Source organism: Amphibalanus amphitrite, unplaced genomic scaffold (assembly GCF_019059575.1).
Source record: "Amphibalanus amphitrite isolate SeventyFive unplaced genomic scaffold, NRLGWU_Aamphi_draft 001167F_arrow, whole genome shotgun sequence".
Classification (NCBI taxonomy): domain Eukaryota; kingdom Metazoa; phylum Arthropoda; class Thecostraca; order Balanomorpha; family Balanidae; genus Amphibalanus; species Amphibalanus amphitrite.
The window spans coordinates 19346-44512 of NW_024882661.1; the positions used below are offsets into that span (position 1 = coordinate 19346).

The window sequence follows — 25167 nt, forward strand, 5'->3', positions numbered from 1 at the left end:
CGCACACGCTCGTTTTTTCCGCGACGCGCTAGCTCCACCAGGGGCGAAACGGCGAGGGGGGTCGTACCCGCCCCCCCCCCTCGGCCGGCGCGTATGTAGAAAACCAATAGGTCCGGCGAGGGTTAAAGCAGGTAAATATATCTCACACGCCGTGCTGAGAGGGGTAAGGAGGCTTTTTAGCCACCATCGCCACCATCGCCACCATCAGGTTTTTTTCATCAAATATCTCAGTGTGTCAATTGTCATGCAGCACCCGTGAACTCCCCCTATGTTCGTGAGGTCGTCTCAGGTCATGAATGATCGCCAGCAGACAGCAGTTTTTTTACAATACATTTTGATAGATACGAGTACACATGTTTTAAGAGCGATGAAAACACCCAGATGTACTCAGCTCAACGATATGGCGCTCGACTGATAAGCAACATGACCTTTTCTGGTCAGCTCCTGAACTTGACCTGACGTTAAATTTTCCAAATGTTTTTTCAAGCTCAAATTATAGTTCAAATTTTAGCATGATATAATAATCATATGTTTCTCGACGAGGGGAATACGACGAAGCTGGTAAAAATAATGTCGAGATTTTTGTGTCAAAAATTATTGCAGGAAACATTTTTCGTAAAACAGCTGTGTTTCGAGCTTTTGCCCTCTAGCCCTCGCCGGCACAGGCCATTTTGAGTCCTTCGACGGCACAAGGGGGGGGGGTACGACCCCCCCTCGCGTTTGGCCCCTGATCGAGCTAGAGCTTCGCGGAAAAAACGAGCGTGTTGCCCGTCATGAGAGGAAGCCGATGATACCCAATTTTAAGGTCCTAGGTCATCGGGTGACCTTCCAGGTCAGGTCAATGACCCGAAAACCGGGAAAATCGGGACCTGTTAGCAAGTCGTAAAGTGTGGCTGCTATGTGGTTTTCCGGGGTGCTGATCACGCATATCGTGTTAGTTTTGATCAGAGATGATGTCTTTAAGCATTTAGACCAGGTCAGGTCAGGTCAGGTCAGTTCAACCGGTAGGGATTGTGACGGGTATTCGTAATACGTGTCAATCGCCTCAGACAGCTTCGTAACATGTTACGAAGGCACCAAAACTACTTCGTAAATGTTCAAATGGTTGCTAAATTCGAATTCAGCTCCAAAAACTAGCCTAGAAACATGTAAAACTCGAAAAAGTGAACCGAGGTCACCCGAGGTCACCAAAGGTCAATGACCTGACCTGACCTTCAGGTGACCTTAACACCCACCCTAATGCATGGGAGCAACATCAAATCACATGTTTGAACCTTTGAAACCACGAAAAGCTTGCAAACGCGCGGCTAATGCGAGCCGACGTGCGCCGAACCGCGATTTCGGCCAAACATGGTCACAGAAAAGAGGTCACAGGTCAAAGGTCATTGGGGTCAGGGTCCTGAAATTTTCAGGGAACGTGTAAAATTGATCAATGCGAAAGTACTGAAAGTTTCGTAGCGATCGGCCGCTTTTTACGCGAGTTATTCGCGAAAAACCTTAGGGGGGTTGCATCACCCCCCCCCTGTGCCGGCGAGGGCTAGAGACTAAGCCTCCAGAGGGCAATTTTAGGCTAAAATTGTGGACAAATTTCAGGAAAGCTCGTTAATAAAGCTATCGAATGCACTTTTCAACGGCTCTGTAGCTTTATTGGCTCTCGATTTATGCGCTAATTTGTCAAAGATTATTGACCTATGCAGAATTTGACCTTTGATGACCTCTGGCGACCTGACCCTTGACCTGCCCCAAAAAATGGCGGAGGTATTTTCTTCATTACCTATTGTGACGCTCTTTAGAATGCCGCTTACCGCGCGTCGCTATGTGCCGCGCAGAAAACACCCCAGCCCGGCGCGGGTTAGCGAAAAACCTCATGGGGAAGGGATGGACGTCGGACATACGAGGGACGGACGTCGGACATACGAGGGACGGTATGAGGTCATGTGGCCGTGTGACCTTAGTTGACTTTGATGAAAATAGGAAGTAAATTACGGCTACCTAATCCGCAAAGACTCGGCGACGCACTACTTTCTAAATTGCATCGCCTTGCCAGATATTTTCTGGCACTAAGACCTTTGAAATTCGCGACAACTTTGGGTCATGTAGGCCAGGGGCTCTTATATTTCGTCATAGGTCAGTGGAATGACATAAACTGAAAATATGACTGAAGACAAAAGCTCCAGCTTGAATCAAGCACTTATTCAAAATTTCAGCACTCTTTCTAGCAAGCTCTCGGAGCCATTTCAAAAAAAGGGTTTGGGTTGGCCCGAAATTCAGCCCCCTTTCACAGTTCGCTGCATCTTTTGTATGGTGCTTGGGAGAAGGCATTATTTCAAATACATATTTTTCTCCGATGTATTCTTGCAGCGGCTAATTTCACCATTCGCAGGTCAAACATAATCCGCTCATCGACACAAGATCTAATGGCATGACATCCCTGCCGCCCGCTGACTGCAGTGCTGCCCGCTCCCGCCGCGGCCGTCCGCCGTGTATACTCGTAGTAAGTAGCACTCCCGCGGTCAGATAGGTAATGGTGCCGCTTCCAGCAGCTCTCTGCCAGCTCACGGCGGCTCCGCCCCGGGGCATAGGTGGCGCCACGGTCGGCGGCCAGGTACGGCTGCAGCAGCGGTGACCCCGGCCGCGCTCCGCCACGCGCTCAGGTGAGCAGACGGCGCCGCCACGCGCTCAGGTGAGCAGACGGCGCGCGGTGGTACGGCAGGGGGTGGGGTGCTGCTGCGTCCGTCCACACAGCGCTGGGGTGTGAGTGGGACGACTGGGACGAGAGGACACCCAGCGGACCAGGATTTCAGAGAAGGTGAGTGAAAAGTGGGCCCGCCGGGACCGCAGCACGGCCAGACTTTCTCCCGGTTTTAGTCACCGGTCAGTCACTGTCCCGGTGGACGATCGTCACCGGTCACTGCAGGTCACCGGGGCCGGCACGTGCGCACGTGCTGCCGTCAGTGGCAGGTATTTCGGGAACATTGAGTTGGGGGGGGGAGGGGAGGGGCATTTGAACAAATGAAAATGGTGGGGAAAGCGTAATTAATATAGTTGAGTTCGCTTATGTGATTGGCCCCGATACAGTTTTTGCTTTCTGTTTGTTTAGGAACACCGTTTCGGCACCTACATAAAAACTAATCACAAAACATAAAAATATGACCTTTTTATGAAGCGATAGGCTTACCACATACCGTGTTTTGCTTCCTACTGTCTTATGCCAGCCTTCGAGGTGCGTTTGCGACCTTCAGCTTTACGACACGTGCCGACGGTCTCCCCGGCACCCGGTGTTTCTCCGTCCTTGGGTAACCTACCGCACCAGCCGGGCAAAGCGCAGCGTTATGATATAATGATGTAGCCACAAGTGTCCCATGGCCTGCGTGTCCCTTACCACGGCATTCAGTCGACCACACCGACCACATTGGGAGAGCGCCGGTCCTGTTCAGTGTACTGAGGGAATGGGGAGAGCGCCGGTCCTGTTCAGTGTACTGAGGTGCCGGGAATGGGGAGGGCGCCGGTCCTGTTCAGTGTACTGAGGTGCCGGGAATGGGGAGAGCGCCGGTCCTGTTCAGTGTACTGAGGGAATGGGGAGAGCGCCGGTCCTGTTCAGTGTACTGAGGTGCCGGGAATGGGGGAGAGCGCCGGTCCTGTTCAGCGTACTGAGGGAATGGGGAGAGCGCCGGTCCTGTTCAGTGTACTGAGGGAATGGGGAGAGCGCCGGTCCTGTTCAGTGTACTGAGGGAATGGTGAGAGCGCCGGTCCTGTTCAGTGTACTGAGGTGCCGGCAATGGGGAGAGCGCCGGTCCTGTTCAGTGTACTGAGGTGCCGGCAATGGGGAGAGCGCCGGTCCTGTTCAGCGTACTGAGGGAATGGGGAGAGCGCCGGTCCTGTTCAGTGTACTGAGGTGCCGGGAATGGGGAGAGCGCCGGTCCTGTTCAGCGTACTGAGGGAATGGGGAGAGCGCCGGTCCTGTTCAGCGTACTGAGGTGCCGGGAATGGGGAGAGCGCCGGTCCTGTTCAGCGTACTGAGGGAATGGGGAGAGCGCCGGTCCTGTTCAGCGTACTGAGGTGCCGGGAATGGGGAGAGCGCCGGTCCTGTTCAGTGTACTGAGGGAATGGGGAGAGTACCGGTCCTGTTCAGTGTACTGAGGGAATGGGGAGAGCGCCAGTCCCGTTCAGTGTACTGAGGGAATGGGGAGAGCGCCGGTCCTGCTCAGTGTACTGAGGTGCCGGATATGGGGCACACAGCTGGGTTGGCCCTGTGGAAACAGGCGTCGCGAGCTATTCTAACGAAAAGTGCATGCATATGTGTCTTGAGCCAAATGATGTCCTGACAAGCTTATAAGCAATTATTGAAGCACCGAGACCAGGCACCTCAAAGTTCCTAATGCCGAGGATTTCGGTTTCGGAAACATTAAGTCCAAGTGTTTTTATTGTTTGAACATATGTTGTGTACATTCATTTATACCTAATTGATTACGTACTTGTGATAGGTACTTCGTAATAGTTTGTCCTTTAAGTTTTTTAAATAAACAGCTGCCCACATCATTTAGAGTAAACAAATGAAAAAGTTTTGGTTTGTTGGTAGGCGTATCATCACCAGTGGGAATTGGAATCCCAGTGAAACAGCAAATAGCGGCCGATCCGGTACTGAGGTGCCGGGGGGGGGGGCTGCCTCAGTACTCAGTAGGTGTGAAGGGACATCGTGCGGTAACCGCCGTGATCCGCGCTGCTCGCGAGAACTGCTCGTCAGAAAAACACCGGCCCTGCAACGGTCCTCAGCCGACTGGTTTGGGTGACGTCATATTAGACATACACCGCCGGAGTGTGATGGTACCGCGGGACACCGGCCCTCTGCACACATACGGCTGGTAAAATTGGCGTACCTAGCTACACCACACAGCAATAAACATCTTCTCCGGAGCTTCTCCGCAACTTGCCGATTGACCTCAATCTGATTTAATGTCACTTAATGCTTCCACCTAACATTTTTTATCATTGTAGTAACCGTATTTATGTACTCGTACCGACATATTGTTCGTTCCACGTCTAAGCTCAATGCTGCACAAAGCTCAGATTACAGCCGGGTGGGTGTCATTAGCCCAGATTATTGTCTCTGTAAGATGAAAACACACGTCGATCACCAATTGCCGGCCGCGTCAGAGCACGCTTCCCTTATCCACTGGCATTCTCTTTAATTCCTCGTTCCAAAGTTTTAGCTACTCCACGCTGCTTGACATAGACACACAATGGATGCAATGCAATCGGATATACACTTGACATAACCTGCCGAACTCTTGCCATTTTCTGTACCGGTCGTTGACTTCCTAATAGTCATAAACACGTTCTAAGCGCTGCAGCTTTTCGTCAACTGGGTAGCAGTGAGGTCGGAATTACCGGGGTTACATGAGCGATCCGTTCCAAATACGCACTACGCTAATACGCATCAGCTCCCCACAAACGTATCTACGGCACCGGTTACATGAGACTAATTCGTTTTATCTACGTCAAACGGATCTTGTTTGGCTCACCCGGGCTGACTCCCCGACGGCCGGTAATTCGCATCACAAACGGAATAGGATTAGCGTACAGTCATGGCGCAGTTGCGGCATTTACCGGGACGACTGAACTAAATTTTCAATACTTTTATCATTTGATAGGCTCAAAAACATTTAAAATTAACATGAAATCAAAAAATGAAAACAAAGTTTTCTTGTTTTAAGTCAGTGGGCACTGATTCGCCATGCAGCGACAGCAGGGTGGTCAGAAAAATTATCTACCAAAATATTTCATTCATTTTATTTCACATGCAAAGACTAAACCAAAATGCCAACAATTTTTTTGCTATTTTCTTCGAGGCAGCCAATAAAAAATGCTTAGTATTTTGCATTTTGACGCTTCCAGTCAGCAAAGAATAGTTCTTGTCAAATACGGCCCGAATCGTGTGCCTCGGACGTTTCGGTTACATGAGCGATCCGTTCCAAATACGCACTACGCTAATTCGTATCAGCTCCCCAAGAACGCATTCAGTGCACCGACTACATGAGCAAATTCGTATCAGTGACGTCAAACGGATCTAGTTTGGCTCTCGGCCCGATGCGCATTATAAACGGAATAGCATACAAATGTGGCGCACTTCCGTAGCAATAGAGGTGACTAAATTAAAAATTTATTATCTTATGTCTTTTTTGCATTTAATCTGCTCAAAACATTCTCAATTAACTTAACAAAAAAAAAAGTTGAACATAAAATTGTCTTCCTTTGACTCATTGGGCAATTGCCTCTCTTGATTCGTCTGTAGTGCTGTCAGAAAAATGTTTCAACTGAAATAATGTGGATATTTACTATTTGGTTTTCACTATATTTATTGTTGAAAACTTGACAAAATACCAACATATTTTTTTAATATTATTTCAAAGGAAGAAAATGAAAAAAATACCTATTATTTTGCATTTTAATGTTTCTTTTTGCGAAGAAATAGTTCCTGTAATACGTATCTTGGTCCTATTCGCTTCTAAGCCTCTTTCCCAGCGGATTTTGTTCGGACCGCCGATTCGTATTAGCAGGTGGATACATGAGTCGGTAATACGCTCCTGATTCGCATTAGCGGTGAATCCGATCGTGATACGCATTTGCTTTGCTCATGTAACCGCGGATCGGATCGCCGATTCGTATTAGCAGGTGGCTACATGAGTCGGTAATGCGTTCCTAATTCGAATTAGCGGCTAAATACGTATTTACTGTGCTCATGTAACCCCGATAAATGACTGGCAGTTGTGCGCTGTTCAGGGGAAATCGTGTTAGCTGTCGTCTCGTCACTACATACACATAACGGCGGCTAGCACATTACGTGCGAGCTAATCGCCGGTCGCGATTTTGCCGAAAATGTCACGATGCAGAGTAATTTTTGCAAGCGATCTCGTAAACGCGTGAAGCAGTTCAGTGACAGATGAGGTTGCCGTCGAGTGAATGACTATTCAGGGAAGTTGTCTATGCTGGTGATAGGCGACATAAGGTTATAAAATTTGCAGCTGATGATGATGGTAGAGTCAAACTCGGCTCCACATCTGCCCGGCACCGTTGCTACCAAACTGACATAATACTGACGCTGCTCGGGTGCCCATTGGCAGTTGCAGAATCGCAGTGACATTCGCTCCCTTTTCTGTGCCTCAGTCTGTGTGCCGGTGGGGAGGGGAGGGCCGGGAGGGTCAAATTAGGCGCGCTCTTTTGTCACGCGCCGTGAGCTCAAGGTCACTTGCTCCGCCCCGTAACAATACAACATGGGATGAGCGAGTTCCGACTGTCATACTCTGTGCCGCGCGGCGGGGCTGTGTACTGTGCAGTGGGCGCACGGTCGAGGCCGCGCTGTTTTGTTAGCGTCATATAAATATGTGTCGTGATATGAAAATTGCTTCTTTCCGAGATGACGCTAAATCAAATTACATATTATCGTGAATTCAACTATAGCGGCGTTGAAAGGGATTATATTGTGCACTTTGCTTTTTATTAGAAAACAGCAACGACGTCTCTCGCTAACATTTATATATCTTCTAGCATACCAGCATTGCACGTTTCTATTTCATCAAATGCCAATGGCGTCTTTGCCGCCGGTAGGTATGTTCTGACACCGTATGCACACCATGCACCATTACACGGAGACCCGTCGTACGGTTTGGACTCGATGCACGGAGGATAAAGTGCTATTCTTGGCTACTGGCTTAGCAAGTGTAATGCCGATTCTGTCATTCGATGGCCTTTTTAGTTCTCTTGCGGTCGGCTATTTCGGTCACTCATTTACGAATTCGATCTTCCTCAGTAGCCTCTTTTGGCCATGACGACTGAGCAGGGTAATGTGGAACACCTTGACGTCTGGAATACCATTATTCAAAGAAACAATTTTCCGATATAATTTCACGAGTGCGGCTTTAGGTTTTAGCCCTTATTTACTTGGGACATTAGACAAATAACGCGTTATTTTTTTGCATCATGCTGCGGTCTGATTGTGCATTATATTATATGTATTACCTACATGATACTGGACAGCGTTCATATGTCGTTGAACGAGGCCAAAAAAGGTAGCTCTTGAATTTTTTTCACAAAGCGTCAATCACTATCACAGCTTGTAATCTAAACAAAAAATCAATAACAACGAAATTGCATATGTTTTTGCACTCTTCTGAACAATGATAGTAAGATTGTATGCTACAATCTAGTTGCCTGGTGGTGTCTGGTCGAAAGAACCTCAGAAGTTTGCTCCTGGCCGATCCCTGATACAGTCCCGTTGGCCATAACGTTCGGTCAGCCTCTGTCCTGCGACCTATGACAATCGTATGCAGATGGCTGCCGACCGGCTCGGCGCGGAGTCGCCCTTATGCAGAGCAGGGGTCACCGGGTGGGCAGTGGCCGCCGAGAGTCACTGGCCGCGGTGACGGACATGATACGACCTTATTAATTCAAGGTCAGATGATCAGCCAGCATGGCCGAGGTCAGGTCACACGGATGTTCAAGCAGTTTTTATTTTTACAATGGGACTAATGCAGGGATTGGTCGCATGCTTATTGCATGCCATCCATAAATATCAAAGTGACTATAGTATAGCCGTTATGGTGTTGCTGAGTGCTGACCCACATTGAAGCGTAATTTGTAGTTTCAAATTTTGCAATTCGATAACTGTGCGCACAAATCACAAGTAGTGTAAATCACTATGTAAAGTGAAGTCACTATGTAAATCACTATGTAAATCACTATGTAAAGTGAAGTTTTTTTTTAACACTTGCAGGCCAGTAATTGCCGTCGATTCTTGCAAGAGTTTTTATTAAGGACGACATAAAGCAATTACGAGTATTATGCCCCAAAACATAGGTCCAGAATTTTAAATTGACCTCACAATGTCAATTAAAGCTCAACACAAAACTGTAGCAAAGCTACAGCAATACTGTGTAGTCGAGTGAGTAAGCTGGAAATGTCGTGCGCAATTTAGGATGGAAAATTCCTGTTTTCTATATTTGCTTCACGAATTAATGCTCTTGTTTTTCTATAAAGGCAATTTATACTTGATGTAAGTTTTTTCCTCTTGCATGTTCCTTATCGCATTACCTCAGTGTCGTCAATAAAACCTATGGTGTCGGCACGATAAGGCTATCCAAGTTCTCATTAGTGTTGTTACTTTATATCTGAGCCGGATCGTCTCACCCACAGGCGCCACCTTATTTACGGTAGAGCCTTGACCGTGGCCGGTGGGTTTCTCATTGAGGACCGGTCATTTCTACAGGCTCGCCATACGGACCTCAGAGGCGTTATCATAATTGACAGGACAGCTCCGGTAGCTATGCGTGTTCAGCTCACCTTCCAACTCAATTGATGACTGGATCGCGTGAGGAACGTTTCACCGTCACAGATGACATCATCAGTGAGCCTGCTCGTGATTGGGTGAGCAGCGTGTGACGTCAGAAAGTGACGACATTGAACTGTTGCGACATCCACGCGCAGCGCCGGAGGTCTATTCCGATCGGGCTTCCTCAATCCTCTGAGTGAAGTGAAATGACATATCCGGTCTTATCCGCACCACTGCTGGCTTCCCGGCTGAACCGCTTAGCAGTGCGGATCCTCTGATTTTCATATGAACCACCTCCCCGAAATAGGTACGAGAAATACACGCATTACTCCAATCCGGTCTAGTTTCTACCATCACCATACTGAGCTGGCCTGAATGCAGCGACTTTCGGCCATCATCTGAACTCGGATGTAGCATATTCGATTCGCTTCAATACGTCACAGAGTGACTCAGTAATGCAGAGAAAGTGAACGAGAGGAAAGCTGGAATTCAGAGAACTGCACCTTATACATAAATCGCAGCAATACCTATCGGTTAGCCAGAATCAGTCAGCCTTTTTCTGTGTATTTAGCATCAATTCACAATAACTAGATAATTAAAAGTGAAATAACCAGTCGACTCAGCATCATAGACGTATAAAAGAAGGAACCTGATAATATTTAGATTCTGCTCTTCCGCTTCACGGTAGCCTTTCAAGTGAGGGCATCTGAAGCCAAATCAGCAGATAACCGGTTTTCACCGGTCGGCAGTGGCACTAGCTTTGAGTGCGGTCGGTCAAGCAGTTACCGAATTAGGGAACCCGGTCTATATCTTCACAGACACACGTGCAGGTCACCCCAAATCTGATAGCTGAAAATGCATTAGTTTGACCAGTGACCAGACCAAGAACGAAACTGCCGGACGATACAAATGAGATTATTTATGGAATTTATCCAGCATTACGACGCTGATGTTACAACGTTCGACGAACTGTTTAGGTGGTCGTTGTATTGTTGGTCGTTAAATTGTTGTAACGTGTACTATCGTTGGGCGCTTGTTGTGTGATAACCATCCCACTTCCTTGTCAGCGGGAGTCGGCAGTCCACGTTTACAGTTTACGGTGTTAGACGGTGACATGATATCGACTTTGACCTTTATCATAAAACCAATGGCTTCTACGGCTTTACAGCTTCTGAAACAGCTGCGATAGCACAGACCGCTGCTGCTCATGCATTTGCCTATCTGAAATACTTGAAATCGAGAAGTTAGTAATGATTGCCGCTCCATTTCTAAGCCAGGAAGTAATTAATCATTCAGGGGATTTCCACCCCCTCCCGATCAGACCGACGGTACTGTCTCTTCCAGCAGTCGCACCGCGCACGTTTTTGATATACGAAATCCGTCGATAAGGTGCTAAGATAAATACTTCTGCTCGGTAGCCTTTCATAGACGCCTGCGTCATAGCGTTGTTAATTCAGAAAATGCACAGAAAGCTGATGTTTTATCCCTTCAAACGGAAGTGTTTTTTTACGACAGCTATACGGTAGCTATCAGGCCGTCTCAGCGTGCTCCGGGTACTTTTCCACGGTGGCTGCGGGCATCCCGCGGCACCTGTTAGTGGTACAGGTAGAGTGGCCGCTGAATGGGCGCTGCACAGAGCGGTTTTGTTGGGAGATTTTCTTCAGGTGCTCCGAGTGGCGGCAAGCGGAGTGACGCAGCAGTTTTTAGGATGTTCCTATGAGGTGGCACATAATCACGTTGCGTTTTACGGGGATGGCAATGCCAGCGAAGTTTTGAGTTTGGTTTAGGCAAACATTGGTGAAGTTAACCTTGCCGCTGACTTGACAACCATACTCGTATGCTGCGTGCTGACGTCTGCAGGCTGATATGCAGCCTACGATTTGATCTGATTTACAGACATGTTTGCTGTTTGTTTGAACCAGTAATAGGCAACAAAAACTGTTTGGGCCGGCTTTCAGTCGAGTAACTATCCTGGCGTCGACCCTTTGGAATTGTTCGATGATCTCGGCATTTAATCAAAGTGGAGGGCTGTCGTACTGCTGTTCAACTTCCGCGTTGAATCCGTGGGAGCACCGCCAGTAATTGTTATGCATAATTTCGTCTGAAAGCGTTCAAAGGGTGGCCAAACTGACCATTCTTATTCATTTCCAGGTCACGTATGACGTAGTATCTGCTCACCAATCGTTACTGGCTGCATGTCACCGGAAGACATTACCTACCGTCAGCGAAGAACGAAGCCGGCTGTCATCAGCTGATAACTGACGTCACTCGGCGTCAGCTGACGTGACTTCTCACCTGTCATATCCCCATACACACATCATGTTCAACTGGGCCGGCCTGGCCGGTATTATCGTGTTTTATATTGCCATTCTGCTGGTCGGACTATGGGCGGCATGGAAGAGAAAGAATGAACTTCAAAATGCCGGTGAGTGATACATTCTTCTGTTTGTTTGCTTGTTCCGCCACGTTCTTTTTTTGACAATGAATGAATGAATGAATGAATGAATGAATGAATGAATGAATGAATGAATGAATGAATGAATGAATTGAATGAATGATTAAAAATAATAGAAAAAATATGTAAACGAACAAAGGTTCTCGCTATTACGAGTACTCTGACCAGTGACCACGTTTGTGTGTGTTTGTGGTTACCACGAACAAAACTTGCGGTGTTTCTCACCCCTCTGACCGTGTTTTCATTTTATGTGATGGTTGTTGCATCTTTTGGTTATGTTTGTGCGGTGATTGTAAACCCTGTGGCCATGTCTGCTTAATATTTGTCAGCTCCCTCACCATTTTATGCGGTGCTTGTTTGGTTTATGCGGTGTTTGTTTCATGTTTGTTGGTCTCAGAGGAGTACATAGAGGAGATAATGCTCGCCGGGAGAAACCTTGGTGTGTTTTCTGGGTATTTGTGACCGTGTTTGTTTGTTGTTTGTCTCAGAAGAGGACACAGGAGCAGGTGATGCTGGCTGGGAAAAACCTGGGCGTGTTTGTCTGTTGTTTGTTGTCAGAGGAGGACACGGAGGAGGTGATGCTGGCCGGGAGGAACCTGGGCGTGTTTGTGCGGTGTTTGTGTGGTGTTTGTGTGGTGTTTCTGCGGTGTTTTTGCGGTGTTTGTGCGGTGTTTGTGACCGTGTTTGTTGTTTGTTGTCAGAGGAGGACACGGAGGAGGTGATGCTGGCCGGGAGGAACCTGGGCGTGTTTGTTTGGTGTTTGTGACCGTGTTTGTCTGTTGTTTGTTGTCAGAGGAGGACACGGAGGAGGTAATGCTGGCCGGGAGGAACCTGGGCGTGTTTGTGCGGTGTTTGTGAGGTGTTTGTGTGATGTCTGTTTGTTGTTTGTTGTCAGAGGAGGACACGGAGGAGGTGATGCTGGCCGGGCGGAACCTGGGCGTGTTTGTGTGATGTATGTTTGTTGTCTGTCTCAGAGGAGGACACGGAGGAGGTGATGCTGGCCGGGAGGAACCTGGACGTGTTTGTGACCATGTTTGTCTGTTGTTTGTTGTCAGAGGAGGACACGGAGGAGGTGATGCTGGCCGGGAGGAACCTGCGCGTGTTTGTGTGGTGTTTGTGTGGTGTTTGTACGGTGTTTGTGCGGTGTTTGTTTGATGTCTGTTTGTTGTTTGTTGTCAGAGGAGGACACGGAGGAGGTGATGCTGGCCGGGAGGAACCTGGGCGTGTTTGTGATGTCTGTTTGTTGTTTGTTGTCAGAGGAGGACACGGAAGAGGTGATGCTGGCCGGGAGGAACCTGGGCGTGTTTGTGGATGTCTGTTTGTTGTTTGTTGTCAGAGGAGGACACGGAAGAGGTGATGCTGGCCGGGAGGAACCTGGGCGTGTTTGTGGATGTCTGTTTGTTGTTTGTTGTCAGAGGAGGACACGGAGGAGGTGATGCTGGCCGGGAGGAACCTGGGCGTGTTTGTGTGATGTTTGTTGTTTGTCTCAGAGGAGGACACGGAGGAGGTGATGCTGGCCGGGAGGAACCTGGGCGTGTTTGTGCGGTGTTTGTGCGGTGTTTGTGTGATGTATGTTTGTTGTTTGTTGTCAGAGGAGGACACGGAGGAGGTGATGCTGGCCGGGAGGAACCTGGGCGTGTTTGTGTGATGTTTGTGCGGTGTTTGTGTGATGTATGTTTGTTGTTTGTTGTCAGAGGAGGACACGGAGGAGGTGATGCTGGCCGGGAGGAACCTGGGCGTGTTTGTGTGATGTCTGTTTGTTGTTTGTTGTCAGAGGAGGACACGGAGGAGGTGATGCTGGCCGGGAGGAACCTGGGCGTGTTTGTGTGATGTCTGTTTGTTGTTTGTTGTCAGAGGAGGACACGGAGGAGGTGATGCTGGCCGGGAGGAACCTGGGCGTGTCTGTGTGATGTTTGTCTGATGTCTGTTTGTTGTCAGAGGAGGACACAGAGGAGGTGATGCTGGCCGGGAGGAACCTGGGCGTGTCTGTGTGATGTTTGTCTGATGTCTGTTTGTTGTCAGAGGAGGACACGGAGGAGGTGATGCTGGCCGGGAGGAACCTGGGCGTGTTTGTGTGATGTTTGTTGTTTGTCTCAGAGGAGGACACGGAGGAGGTGATGCTGGCCGGGAGGAACCTGGGCGTGTTTGTGTGATGTTTGTGCGGTGTTTGTGTGATGTATGTTTGTTGTTTGTTGTCAGAGGAGGACACGGAGGAGGTGATGCTGGCCGGGAGGAACCTGGGCGTGTTTGTGTGATGTCTGTTTGTTGTTTGTTGTCAGAGGAGGACACGGAGGAGGTGATGCTGGCCGGGAGGAACCTGGGCGTGTTTGTGTGATGTCTGTTTGTTGTTTGTTGTCAGAGGAGGACACAGAGGAGGTGATGCTGGCCGGGAGGAACCTGGGCGTGTCTGTGTGATGTTTGTCTGATGTCTGTTTGTTGTCAGAGGAGGACACGGAAGAGGTGATGCTGGCCGGGAGGAACCTGGGCGTGTTTGTCGGCATCCTGACGATGACTGCCACCTGGGTCGGAGGTGGATACATCAACGGCTCGGCCGAGGAGACGTACAAGGCCGGTCTGGTGTGGACACAGGCGCCGTTCGGGTACTCCATCAGCCTGGCGCTCGGTCAGTGACATGAGCGGGCGCGAAGTTAAATACACCGTAACGTAACGGAAGGAACAAACATAGTACCTAGCATTTTTCAGTTAATAATAAAAAATGGTATTTCAGATTATTGTATTTCTACTAAGAAATATACCAACTGTTGCAGCTCTCAGTAACATGACCGCTTCTTATCGAGCATAGGTCAAAAATACTTCACAATGTAGGTAATGCGTCACGATTCATTCGAGCCGCCTTTTACGGCGTTTTTTTTTTTCTGCACTAACTGACATCCTGTATTGCAGGCGGCATATTTTTCGCTCACAAGATGCGCGAGGAGGGCTACACGACGATGTTGGACCCGCTGCAGGCGCGACTGGGCCGCGTCATGGGCGGCCTGCTGTTCATCCCGGCGCTGCTCGGCGAGCTGTTCTGGTCGGCGGCCATCCTCGGGGCGCTCGGTTAGTCGGGGTCAGCACTCCGGGTCAGTCGGGGTCAGCACTCCGGGTCAGTCGGGGCACCTGGTCCCGGTCAGTATGGGTTACCTGCGCGGGTCAGTCGGGGTCAGCATCCCGGGTCAGTATGGGTCACCTGCGCGGGTCAGTCGGCGTCAGCACTCCTGGTCAGTCGGTACCTGGTCCGGGGCAGTATGGGTCACCTGCGCGGGTCAGTCGGGGTTACTTGTCCAGGGTCACATGATAGCACTGGTCACCGGTGGCGGTAACTGACGGGTTGTGGGCTGGGCGATACTTGATGATACATACTGGTCGTTTACCTATTGCAACAAAGTAAGTTAATAAGACCTTATGCTTCTAAGTGTACGCTGTGCAGCCTCCACTATAAGCCCAAATGAGCCATGCCGATTTTCTCTAAGTCAATATCACATTATACGATTTCAGGGACCACCATCAACGTGATTCTGCACCTGGACGAGTACGTGGACTACGGCAACACGCTCTCGATCGCGCTCTCCGCTGCCATCGCCGTGTTCTACACCCTGTTCGGAGGCCTGCTGTCGGTGGCCTACACTGACGTCATCCAGCTAATCTGCATCTTCATTGGACTGGTGAGTGGCGACAGCGGTTGGCGATATTGGGATGTGCATTGAAATGCTGATCGAAAATATTTAGCACCTACTTAATTAAAGTTCCGTTGTGTGTACAAGCGCAGATGATTTCCTATCAATTCAAGATTTGATGCTAGCTTTTGCCGAGTGTCTTCCCACTTTATTTTGCTCGTTTTCGTGTAGTTAGTTAACCCGCGCCCCACTGGGGTCTGCGTATAACACGCCCTACTGGGGAGGGGGGGGGGGGGCTATTCATAGCCCCCCCTCTTAACTCCGAAACTACTGGGCCGATCGTCAAAATTCAAACGGCGTCTGATAGCCCCGGAAAAACTGTCGAGCGAAACCTAATTTCATTGACCTCGAGGTCACCGATGACATCACAGGTCACGTCAAAGTAAAAATTATTAGCATTTTGCTTGTTCACGTTTTGGGCTCTGGCCGCCGTCTTACAAGTCAGATCAGGCTCATTTTTGGATCACACACTCGTGAACAGATCCTCTAGATACCCCGAGGGTACCAAACTTGTACTTTGATTTTCAGGTCAAGGTCAGGTCATAACAGGTCACGAAAATATTATATCATGCGTCGGTCACCTGACACATGTTTTATGGTCCATTTAGGCCAGAGATTTCGAATGTGATGTCGTCTGTGTCATTCGAGGTCATTTTGAGTGGAATTTAGCTTAGGTCAGGTCACTTTCAGGTCAAAAAAGGTCAAATTTTGAAGTTAAAATTTTTCAACAAAAAAAAGTGTCTATTGGATGCAGTTTGAGCTCAGGAACACGATGGTGCTATTTATATTGGCGTACGATGTCAAATACGTGCTGAAAAATTGATTTGAAAAATTAATAATTGTGAATTTTTTGCAATAATGCTAAAAACTTGGCCATTTTTGAAGATATTCAGCTAAAACTTGCTAGAGTTAGTCATAATAATGCGTTCTATCACATATATTCCCGTTTTTTCGAAAAGTCAAAAACTTTTTGAAAAAAATGTAAAAATATAAATTTTGGATTTTATTATATCAAATTTTCGAAATTTTCAAAATTTCGAAAATCCGAGATAGCAGTTTGATAGCGCAGTCTATTCTGAGTCCTCTCATGCAAAGAAATTGGATCTAGCTTAAAAACTGAGCTCTTGGGAGCGATTGCCGTGGTTCAATGTTTTGCGTCGAAATCGGCCGAACATGACGTCACTCTGACGTCATTTCCGGCCGACCTATGGTAGCTACGAAGTTAAAATTTTGACACAAGGTGTCAAATTGATGCAGCCGAAGGTACTGAAAGTTTGGCGGCGATACGTCAAGCGGTTTGGAAGTTATTGCAGAAAAACGGGAGGGGGGCTATAAATAGCCCCCCCCCCCAGTGGGGCGCGGGTTAACTACACTTTTTTGAACGAATTTATTAGAGATTGTGTAAAAAATACGACCATAACACGCGTTGTCATCTAACGCTCGCACTGACTGCGCCCCCTTTATTGTATCATTTCAGTGGTTCTCCATTCCGTTCGCGATGTCCAACGAGGCGTTCACGACACTGGACATATCGGAGAACGACTGGATCGGCTCCGTGGAGCCGCACTACGCCGGCGTCTGGTTCGATTACGCCATGCTACTCATCTGTGGTGGCATACCGTGGCAGGTAACTGACAGCTGACAGTGACAGTGACAGGTGACAGCTGACAGTGGCAGGTAACTGACAGGTGACAGTGACAGTGACAGCTGACAGCTGACAGTGGCAGGTAACTGACAGCTGACAGTGACAGTGACAGGTGACAGTGACAGGTAACTGGTAACAGTGACAGGTACCTACCGACAGCTGCTCATCTGCTTCGGAATACTCTGTCAGCTAACGCCCAGTCCTGAGTACGGCTGGTGACAGTGCTTTGTGACAGTGATTTGTGACAGTGGAGGTAACCCGTTTACATGAGATCAGACAAATTTAGGTACGTAGAAACTCAGCTAAACTCTGAGAACATGTAAATGCCTGCCTAGCTCTGATACTTTTATAGAAAACTAGACCTAAATAATAAATTGGCGCTGTAGGATGACGAGGAAAACTTCCGTTTGTATCCTTTTTTTCTCGAGTAAACAGGTTACCATTTGTGTAAATTTACGTAAGCTAAATAGCTGTCCCAGAGACTAATGTAAACGGAGTCTTATGTGGACAATATGATTATGTACGATAGCCACGGGCGCGGCGGGTGACAGTGACAGTGATCGAGGGATGAGCTGACAGTCCTGACAGCTGGCGTGATTCGCTGGCCGTCACCGGTGTCACCGGTGTTACGGCACTGTCAGAGGTGTTTGATGAATTGAAATGAAATGGACAGAGGCTCGTGACGACTTCGCTGCTCTCCCGATAATTAGGCTGATATACTAATTGGCAATGTCCGACAATCACACCACAAATTTGGCCGGCTTATTCACGGTCTACGGTTCTCAACATTTGGCTCGAGCCTCCTTGCGCTTCTCTGTTGCCGAATTGTTTTTTTTCTTTTTTACAAAAATTTAGTCAGATTGGATGGATGGGTGGCTTAGAGTCCGCGAGCCACGCTAAGCGGGACTTGTCGAATGACACCATGGACCCATTACCCGACCGTGCCCGCGCCCGGCTCACCGGTGATAATTTTAGTCTGATCCGCGACCGTATGACCTGGTGAATGTCCCGGCGATTGACTGATCCAGAGACCGTCTGACCTGGAGACTGTCTGACCCAGCGACTGTCTGACCCCGCGACTGTCTGACCCCGCCACTGTCTGACCGGGTGACTGTCTGACCGGGCGACTGTGGCCGACAGGTATACTTTCAGCGGGTGCTCTCCTCCAAGAGCCCGCGGCGCTCGCAGCTTCTCAGCTACGCGGCCGCCGGCGGCTGTATCTTCCTGGCCATCCCAGCAGTGCTGATCGGCGCCATCGCCAAGGGCACCAGTGAGTCCTATCAGGAAGCCAAGGCCCTACATAGCCAGGGAGCCGTGGGGCCCTCAGTGCGCTTCATCGAGTGTTGACGGATTTTAGAAGTCGCGCTGTCTTGCCCAGCTCTGAATTTCCAACGGGTGAAGTCTGTTGCATATAAGGCAATCGACCTTCGTAAATGAACCCATTGATGTACTATGAGGCGTGAGCCCAATGCCCACCAACTACTTTTTACTATGAGACAACCCATCAACCCATGAGCAGTTCGAAGATTACCATCCAAAGAGCATAGGCATACCTATATACCTAATATACAAGTATATGTGACTGGATGTTTTTACTTTTTATGGTAACTAAGAACATTAGAACAACTCAGAAAGGCACATTCTACTAAGTACAACGGCCTGATAGATAATCTGATTTGTCACTGCTTCTGACCGTTTTTCCCAGAGTGGGAGATGACCGAGTTCGGGAGGACCCCGACCGGTGACGACACGCGCTTCGTGCTACCGCTGGTCATGCAGTATCTCACGCCCGAGGTGAGTGAGATTGACACGATTCGGCTCACTGTCCCAAAGAACCTGCTAACCATTTCGTCAAACTTTCGATTAAAATAACTTATGAATAGGCAGCGTTCGTAGTACAGCGTCCTTGCGGCCGGCGGGCGATAGCTTCTGTCGCGTCCGCTAGATGGCAAGAGTGGTTTGCGCCTGATGATATGCTGTGCCGCATCGCACAAACTATCGTCCCTTCTCTACGCTAGATGGCAGGCGTGGTTTGCGCCTGATAGCATGCTGTGCCGCACTGCACAATCTGTCGTCCCTTTTCTACGCTAGATGGCAGGAGTGGTTAGCGCCTGATGGCATGCTGTGCCGCAGTGCACAAATTGTCCATTTCTTTTGCTAGATGGCACCACTGAATGGTGCCATGCATTTGCCCACGGAACTTGTCTGCCCGAGTGCCAGCTGCCTTGGGCTGGTGTTTTGGCCTGGTGTTTTGGCCTGTGACATTGCGTCATGGCACAGGGCATGTTCAAGACAGAGAAGCATCTCGGGTAGAGATAAATTGCAGCTGATCACCAGATCGCGGACGCCTCCCACTTGCTAATATACCACTCCCTCCCGTACCACGTCTTGAGCCGTGCTTTCCCCGTATTTGGCTGTTATGAGCCGCGCTCTCTGCACCGTTCCATGCTTCTATCCTCAGGATACGGAAATCCTTCTCCTCCACGCCGCAACCCCCTCCGGGCTGGACAGGCAACTTTATCTCATGCGGGCTGCTCCCTTGGAGCGGCACCGCTGCTCCCGAGGGAGCGCACCCCGTAGCCAGGTGCAGTGAGTACCTTGGGGCTGGTCGGCCTGTCCTTCGGGATGGGCTCAGCCCCGGCGACTCACTAGGATGCCTGCCCAGACCAATGTCTCCCCCTAATTCCTATCATCCTTCCGGCTCTGAAATGGTCTAATTGGACCGAAAGGGCCTAACCCAACAAAACAAACAAAACAAACGCGCTCTCTGCTCGCAGTGGATGTCGTTCATTGGACCGGGCATGGTGTACCTGTTCTTAGCTGTGTTTTCTGCTCGCAGTGGGTGACGTTTATCGGTCTGGGCGGCGTGTCAAGGGCCGGGTCTCTGTTCTGTTCTGACCTGTGTTTTCTGCTCGCAGTGGGTGGCGTTTATAGGTCTGGGCTGATCTCTGTTCTGTTCTGACCTGTGCTCTCTGCTCGCAGTGGGTGGCGTTTATCGGTCTTGGCGCCGTGTCTGCCGCCGTGATGTCGTCAGCCGACTCGTCTGTCCTCTCCTCGTCCACAATGTTCTCCAGAAATATCTACCAGCAAATATTCCGGCCCCGGGTAAGAACGCCTACCAGCATATTATAAGAGCAAAGGGCGCACAAACACTCGCTGAACGGTTATTCTTCCAGCGCTATAATGTCGTCTGTTGTGTAGTCTCAAATGTCACAAAAAAAAACAATTCTATTGAGCAAGCACAGAGACTAATGCCCATTCGGTAAACGGTGTCATTTTTTAATTTCAAACATTCAAGCATCTAATTATTTGTTTGATTGTCACTTATGAGTCTCTTGCTGATCATCGTCCATCCCTAGGATTCTTTGTTTGTTATGCACAGAAACGATCCATTGATATTTCCCCTGATTTATGAGGCATCGTTTGTTTTTGGCTACATTTAAAGTCCCCCGTCAGGTGCTCTTTGTCAACTATCAATGGTGATTTTACGTGTCAATAGGGCTTTGTCACTTCTCTCGTGTCACTCGGCCGAAACCATGTGCCGTGTACCGTGCTTGAGATGTTCTTTGTGATATGCCACGGTGGTGTGCAAATTTTCATGGTCCCTGCATCAGTCATGACGTGTTCGATTTTACCGCAGGCCTCTGAGCGCGAGATCATCATAGTGATGAAGATCGCGATCCTGGTGAACGCCACGGTGGCCTGCGTCATCGCCATCAACGTGCCCTCCATCTACGGCCTCTTGTGAGTGAGGGTGGGGTAGATGAGCTGAGTTGTGAGTGGAGCAGGGGTAGCTGAGTTTAGTTTTGAGTGGAGCGGTGGTAGTTAGGTTTAGTTGGGAGTCATGGGGCTGGGACAGCTGTACACAGAGGGGAACAGCTAGGAGAGTGTGCTTATAGCGTCACCGAAACGTCACTTAACGTCACTCAAACACTGTCGTCTTGGGCCTGTAGTGTTCACGGCGATTTCTGATCACTGATCCCCGCTCTGCGCGTTTTGACCACCGGCTGCCGCTCCGCGGTGTCTGTCTATCGGCAGTTTCTTATGCTCAGACCTGGGGTTCGTCACTGTTGTTGTGTTTTCTGCTCACTGAACACACTCTTTTTTCTGCTCACTGAACACACGCTCTGTTCTGTCGGCAGTTTCCTGTGTTCGGACCTGGTGTTCGTGATCCTGTTCCCGCAGCTGTTGTGTTTTCTGCTCACTGAACACGCTCTGTTCTGTCGGCAGTTTCCTGTGCTCGGACCTGGTGTTCGTCATCCTGTTCCCGCAGCTGCTCACGGTTGTACATGTCCCGCGGCTGGCCAACACGTACGGCTCGATGCTGGCGGCGCTGGTCGGCCTCGTACTGCGGCTAGCAGGTCAGTCAGGGTGGGTTAATAAACTTATCAGGTCAGTCTGGTCTCTGGGTGAGTTGACCCAAGTAACTAATCAGGTCAGTCGAGGGTCGTCTTAGCCAGCTGGTCGGTTCGGGGCCTTGTCATTTGTCAGCTCTGTAAGAAAAATGGGCTAACCATGCAACTTGCAACCTGTCAGTTCAATCGAAAATGCCAGCCAGCCAGAAAATGCGAAAATGCGACAGTTAATTCGAAAATAGAGGTTTATCCGACCAGTCGGGTCCCACTAGCCTATGATCTTACTGTAAATTTCACTGTTTTCCCGATTCCGTATTTTCATTGCTGGCCTATGTTTTCCTACACCCCCTTCCAAAGCGGCTCCAGTCCACACAGTGCACCGAGCAGACTGCTGATTACGCCCCAGCCTGTCGCGGTCGAATCCCCAACTACCGATTGTCCCTCTCCCCGACAGGCGGTGGGAGTCTGCCCGGCCTGCCTCGAGTGCCTGCCGGCCACCTAACTACTGTTTGTGCCTCTCCCGGCCTAACTATCGTTTGCCCCGCTCCCCGGCAGGCGGTGAGAGTCTGCTGGGCCTGCCGGCCACCGTGCACTACTGGTGGTACAGCGACACAGACGGACAACTGTTCCCGTTCCGTACGTTCGCCATGGTCTGCTCCCTCTGCACGCTGGTCGTCACCTCCTTCTGTGTCGAGAAACTCTTCAGCTCAGGTGCGGACGGCTTCATGTAGACCGTAGGGCGACCGGGTACAGCGGGGGCTCCTGATAATTTTCTGCTTAGCTCGTGCACAAATTGAGCCCTTTTTTTCAACGAGGAGGCTGTTGGGAGGCGGATGGCGCATACTTGTCCCATGTGGATCTCGACAATTCAGTAACGTAGCGACATATGAGAGATAAACAAAATGTTAAAATGTCTACGTTTAAACAGCATGGCATAGTGTTTATTTTTTTTAATTACTTGTCCTTTTTTATTTGTCCAAAGACATGCCTTGAATCTCTGGTCCGTGAAGTTCGGCTACACCTAATCAACGACCATATGGTATTTTGTCGTATATTCAACATTCAGAAGCTTAGCATGTATCTCTGTGAACAACAGCTGCAGTTGAAGTTTCACTCATTTGAAGACCATGCCCTCAGCACTAATTGGTCCCCGCTCTCCGGCTCCGCGCAGGTACTTTGCCGTCGCGTCTGGACTTTGCGCGGAGTTTCGACCGGGAGGACAGCGAGGCGACCGGCCTCAACTACCGACAGCAGCAGCACGACCTGCAGAAGAACGGCATCGACAACTACGGCATGACCGAGACCACCGGACTGTGACGTCACACAGGAACCAATGTGACGTCACACAGAGACCAGAGCGCCCTGTGACCTCACACTTCGCTGGGTGACGCGCTCGTTTGATCGAGGCGGTTGCCGTTTTACCAACGATTGCCAGTTTTAGCTCTCAGACGTGATTTAGCAGTTTTATGAAGCTTGGCAAGACCGGAGTAGGTGCTTAAATTCTGAGACACTTGACGGAGACTGTGCTAATGTACTGGAAAACATCCTAGATCCTGTGCAGTTCTGAGAGCTGTTTGTCCAGAGCCGGAGTACAACAGCCGATTCAGACTAGTTCCGGCCAGACGGGATGTCTGTGGGTGGGTCGGCGCTCCCGGAACTTACAGAGAACCTCGTCAAACTCCCCGACACAAAGGGTTTCCACAGAAACCGCGTTATCCAGCGACGCTCATTGAATGCTAGGTACATGAGAGTACGCAGCAGCGCTCTTGTAGTAAATGACCGTCATTTTCCAAACCGTCCTCAGTAGTCGGTCGCGTACGGCGGAATGCGGCGACGGGCGACAGGATCTTTCTGAAGCCGTTTGTTTAATTTCTGAGCTCTCTAACGGCCCGTGGAGCTGCAGGAACTTTGTCGAGTGGTACGATAAGCTCCATCGGCTACGGTCGTGCTGCGTTGTGTGCAGCACGACGTACAAATTTCCGGCGTTGTGTGCTCCCTCCCTCTGTAAAGCGCGGCAGTCAATCTGAACCGGGTCAGGTAGGCGTCGTCTAGATCAGTGGCATCAGCTGGCTGTAAGACTACTGGTCATGGCTAGCTAACAGAGGCTCCAGATAAACGGTGTTACACGGCTGACGCCACATGGTTTCAACGTAAATGCTCAGCGGAGTGCAATGGACATTTGACTCGTTCCGCTCCACAGTTGTGACAAAAGCAGACTGAACCACGTTCCAGGCAGTATTCCTATGAACTCACCAGTTGCAATTTACATTATGAAAACCCAAAGGAAATGAGATATGAAAATGAAGATTCATTTTGTAGGCCTCAGATTTGATGGGTATGCCGTAAAAGTAGTTCCGACTGCATTCAGCTGGGTGCTAAGACAAGTAAAAACCCTTTTACTGGCTATTTTAGGCAAGAGTGGTGGTGTGGGAGGTTGGTGGATTTCCATGAATCATTCCATATTGCAGATAATGCGTCAAAACGGGATAAGGGCGCAGAGCCAGAAGGTCTATATTTATATTTAACTGTTACAAGCATGTTGGAAGCGAGATCGAAGTGGATGTCTATGGCAGCTGTGGAAAGTTATGCCGTCCAAGTTATGTTGAATACATGTGCAAGGTCAACGTGTCATGCACTGTGTGTGTCTCTTCACTCTTGGCCCCTTGTCATATATAGGAAACCGTCAAAATGGTCTATTTTCGGATAGTTTGTAGGTATATTTTATGAACGACAAGCAACATATCGTTATATGGCACCGCTCTGTTACCAATAAGTACTCAGGACAGTAACAATAAGAACGCATGAAAACAAAGTATGCCTACCTAAAAAGTTGCCGACAATATGTTAACTACCCATCCAATGCATATCCCAGTGAGCATGTTCTTGTTCGCTCTGCCTAGTTCGCTCCGTCCATTGTATCACCTTTCCGGGTAAATACTCGTACCGTTGTTCCATTATGAAGGCAAAGTGTTGCCACATGATGCTGCCATATGCCGAGTGCCGCCCGCCCGGTTTGTTAATACAGTCGGAAGCCTGACGCTGGCGTGTGCGGGTCCGCGTGCGAGAGCCGAGCTACCGAGGGTAGCAGCGAACAGAATATGGCGCGGTCGGTGTGAAGTGTGGAACTGTGCGCTCACACCAGTGAATTTCGTGCGTTTCGATCGTTTGTGTGACGGCTCGTCGTAGCCATGAGTGATAATGGTGACGCGTCGGACGGTGACCGCGAGGATCGGAAGCCGGCAGAGTTCCAGACGCTTCTCGATCTCGTCTGCCGACAGATGGAGGCATCACAGCGCCGAGAAGACCGAGTCGTCGCCCTGCTGGAGCAGATGTCTACGGGATCACATCATCGGCTGGATGGCGGCAGCCCGGCGGCCGCTGCAGCCGGTCCCGGCGCTGGCCTGGGCGCCCCGCCGCGGCGGCTCTCTCTATCGTCTGGAGGTTTCGAAAGATGCTCTCCAGAGATGGCGCTAGTAAATTTGGCTGACATGACGTCATGCTTAAAAGTGATGAGTTTTGTGAGAGCAAATGTAATAATAGTTGAAAATTTTGTACTTTCGCTTAATTGAGAAAAAATTAATATACGATTGTTCAAAACAGCGTTTTTCTCATTCATCCTTCATTGTTTTAAGAGGAATATAGACAGTTAAATTCTTTTTTCTTGACCGCAATTCGCACACGCACTAAATTAAAAGCTGGAGTTTTGTGCG

General features: G+C 49.4%; 1 protein-coding gene across 2 annotated transcripts; it reads left to right on the forward strand.

The window, feature by feature from the left end:
* The first annotated feature begins 2635 nt into the window (after positions 1-2635).
* LOC122370780 (high-affinity choline transporter 1-like) lies at positions 2636-24494 on the forward strand. Of its 2 annotated transcripts, none has more exons than XM_043346676.1 (13): positions 2636-2683; positions 11477-11750; positions 14224-14403; positions 14685-14840; positions 15279-15445; positions 16935-17084; positions 18243-18372; positions 18808-18896; positions 20085-20207; positions 20743-20846; positions 21333-21463; positions 22013-22168; positions 22629-24494. In XM_043346676.1, the coding sequence occupies exons 2-13, from the start codon at positions 11645-11647 to the stop codon at positions 22772-22774; spliced, it is 1638 nt and encodes a 545-aa protein (XP_043202611.1). In that variant the 5' UTR covers positions 2636-2683; positions 11477-11644; the 3' UTR covers positions 22775-24494. The 2 variants fall into 2 exon arrangements, with proteins under 2 accessions (XP_043202611.1, XP_043202612.1); XM_043346677.1 differs by having other exon boundaries at positions 2637-2809.
* Positions 24495-25167: the final 673 nt, after the last annotated feature.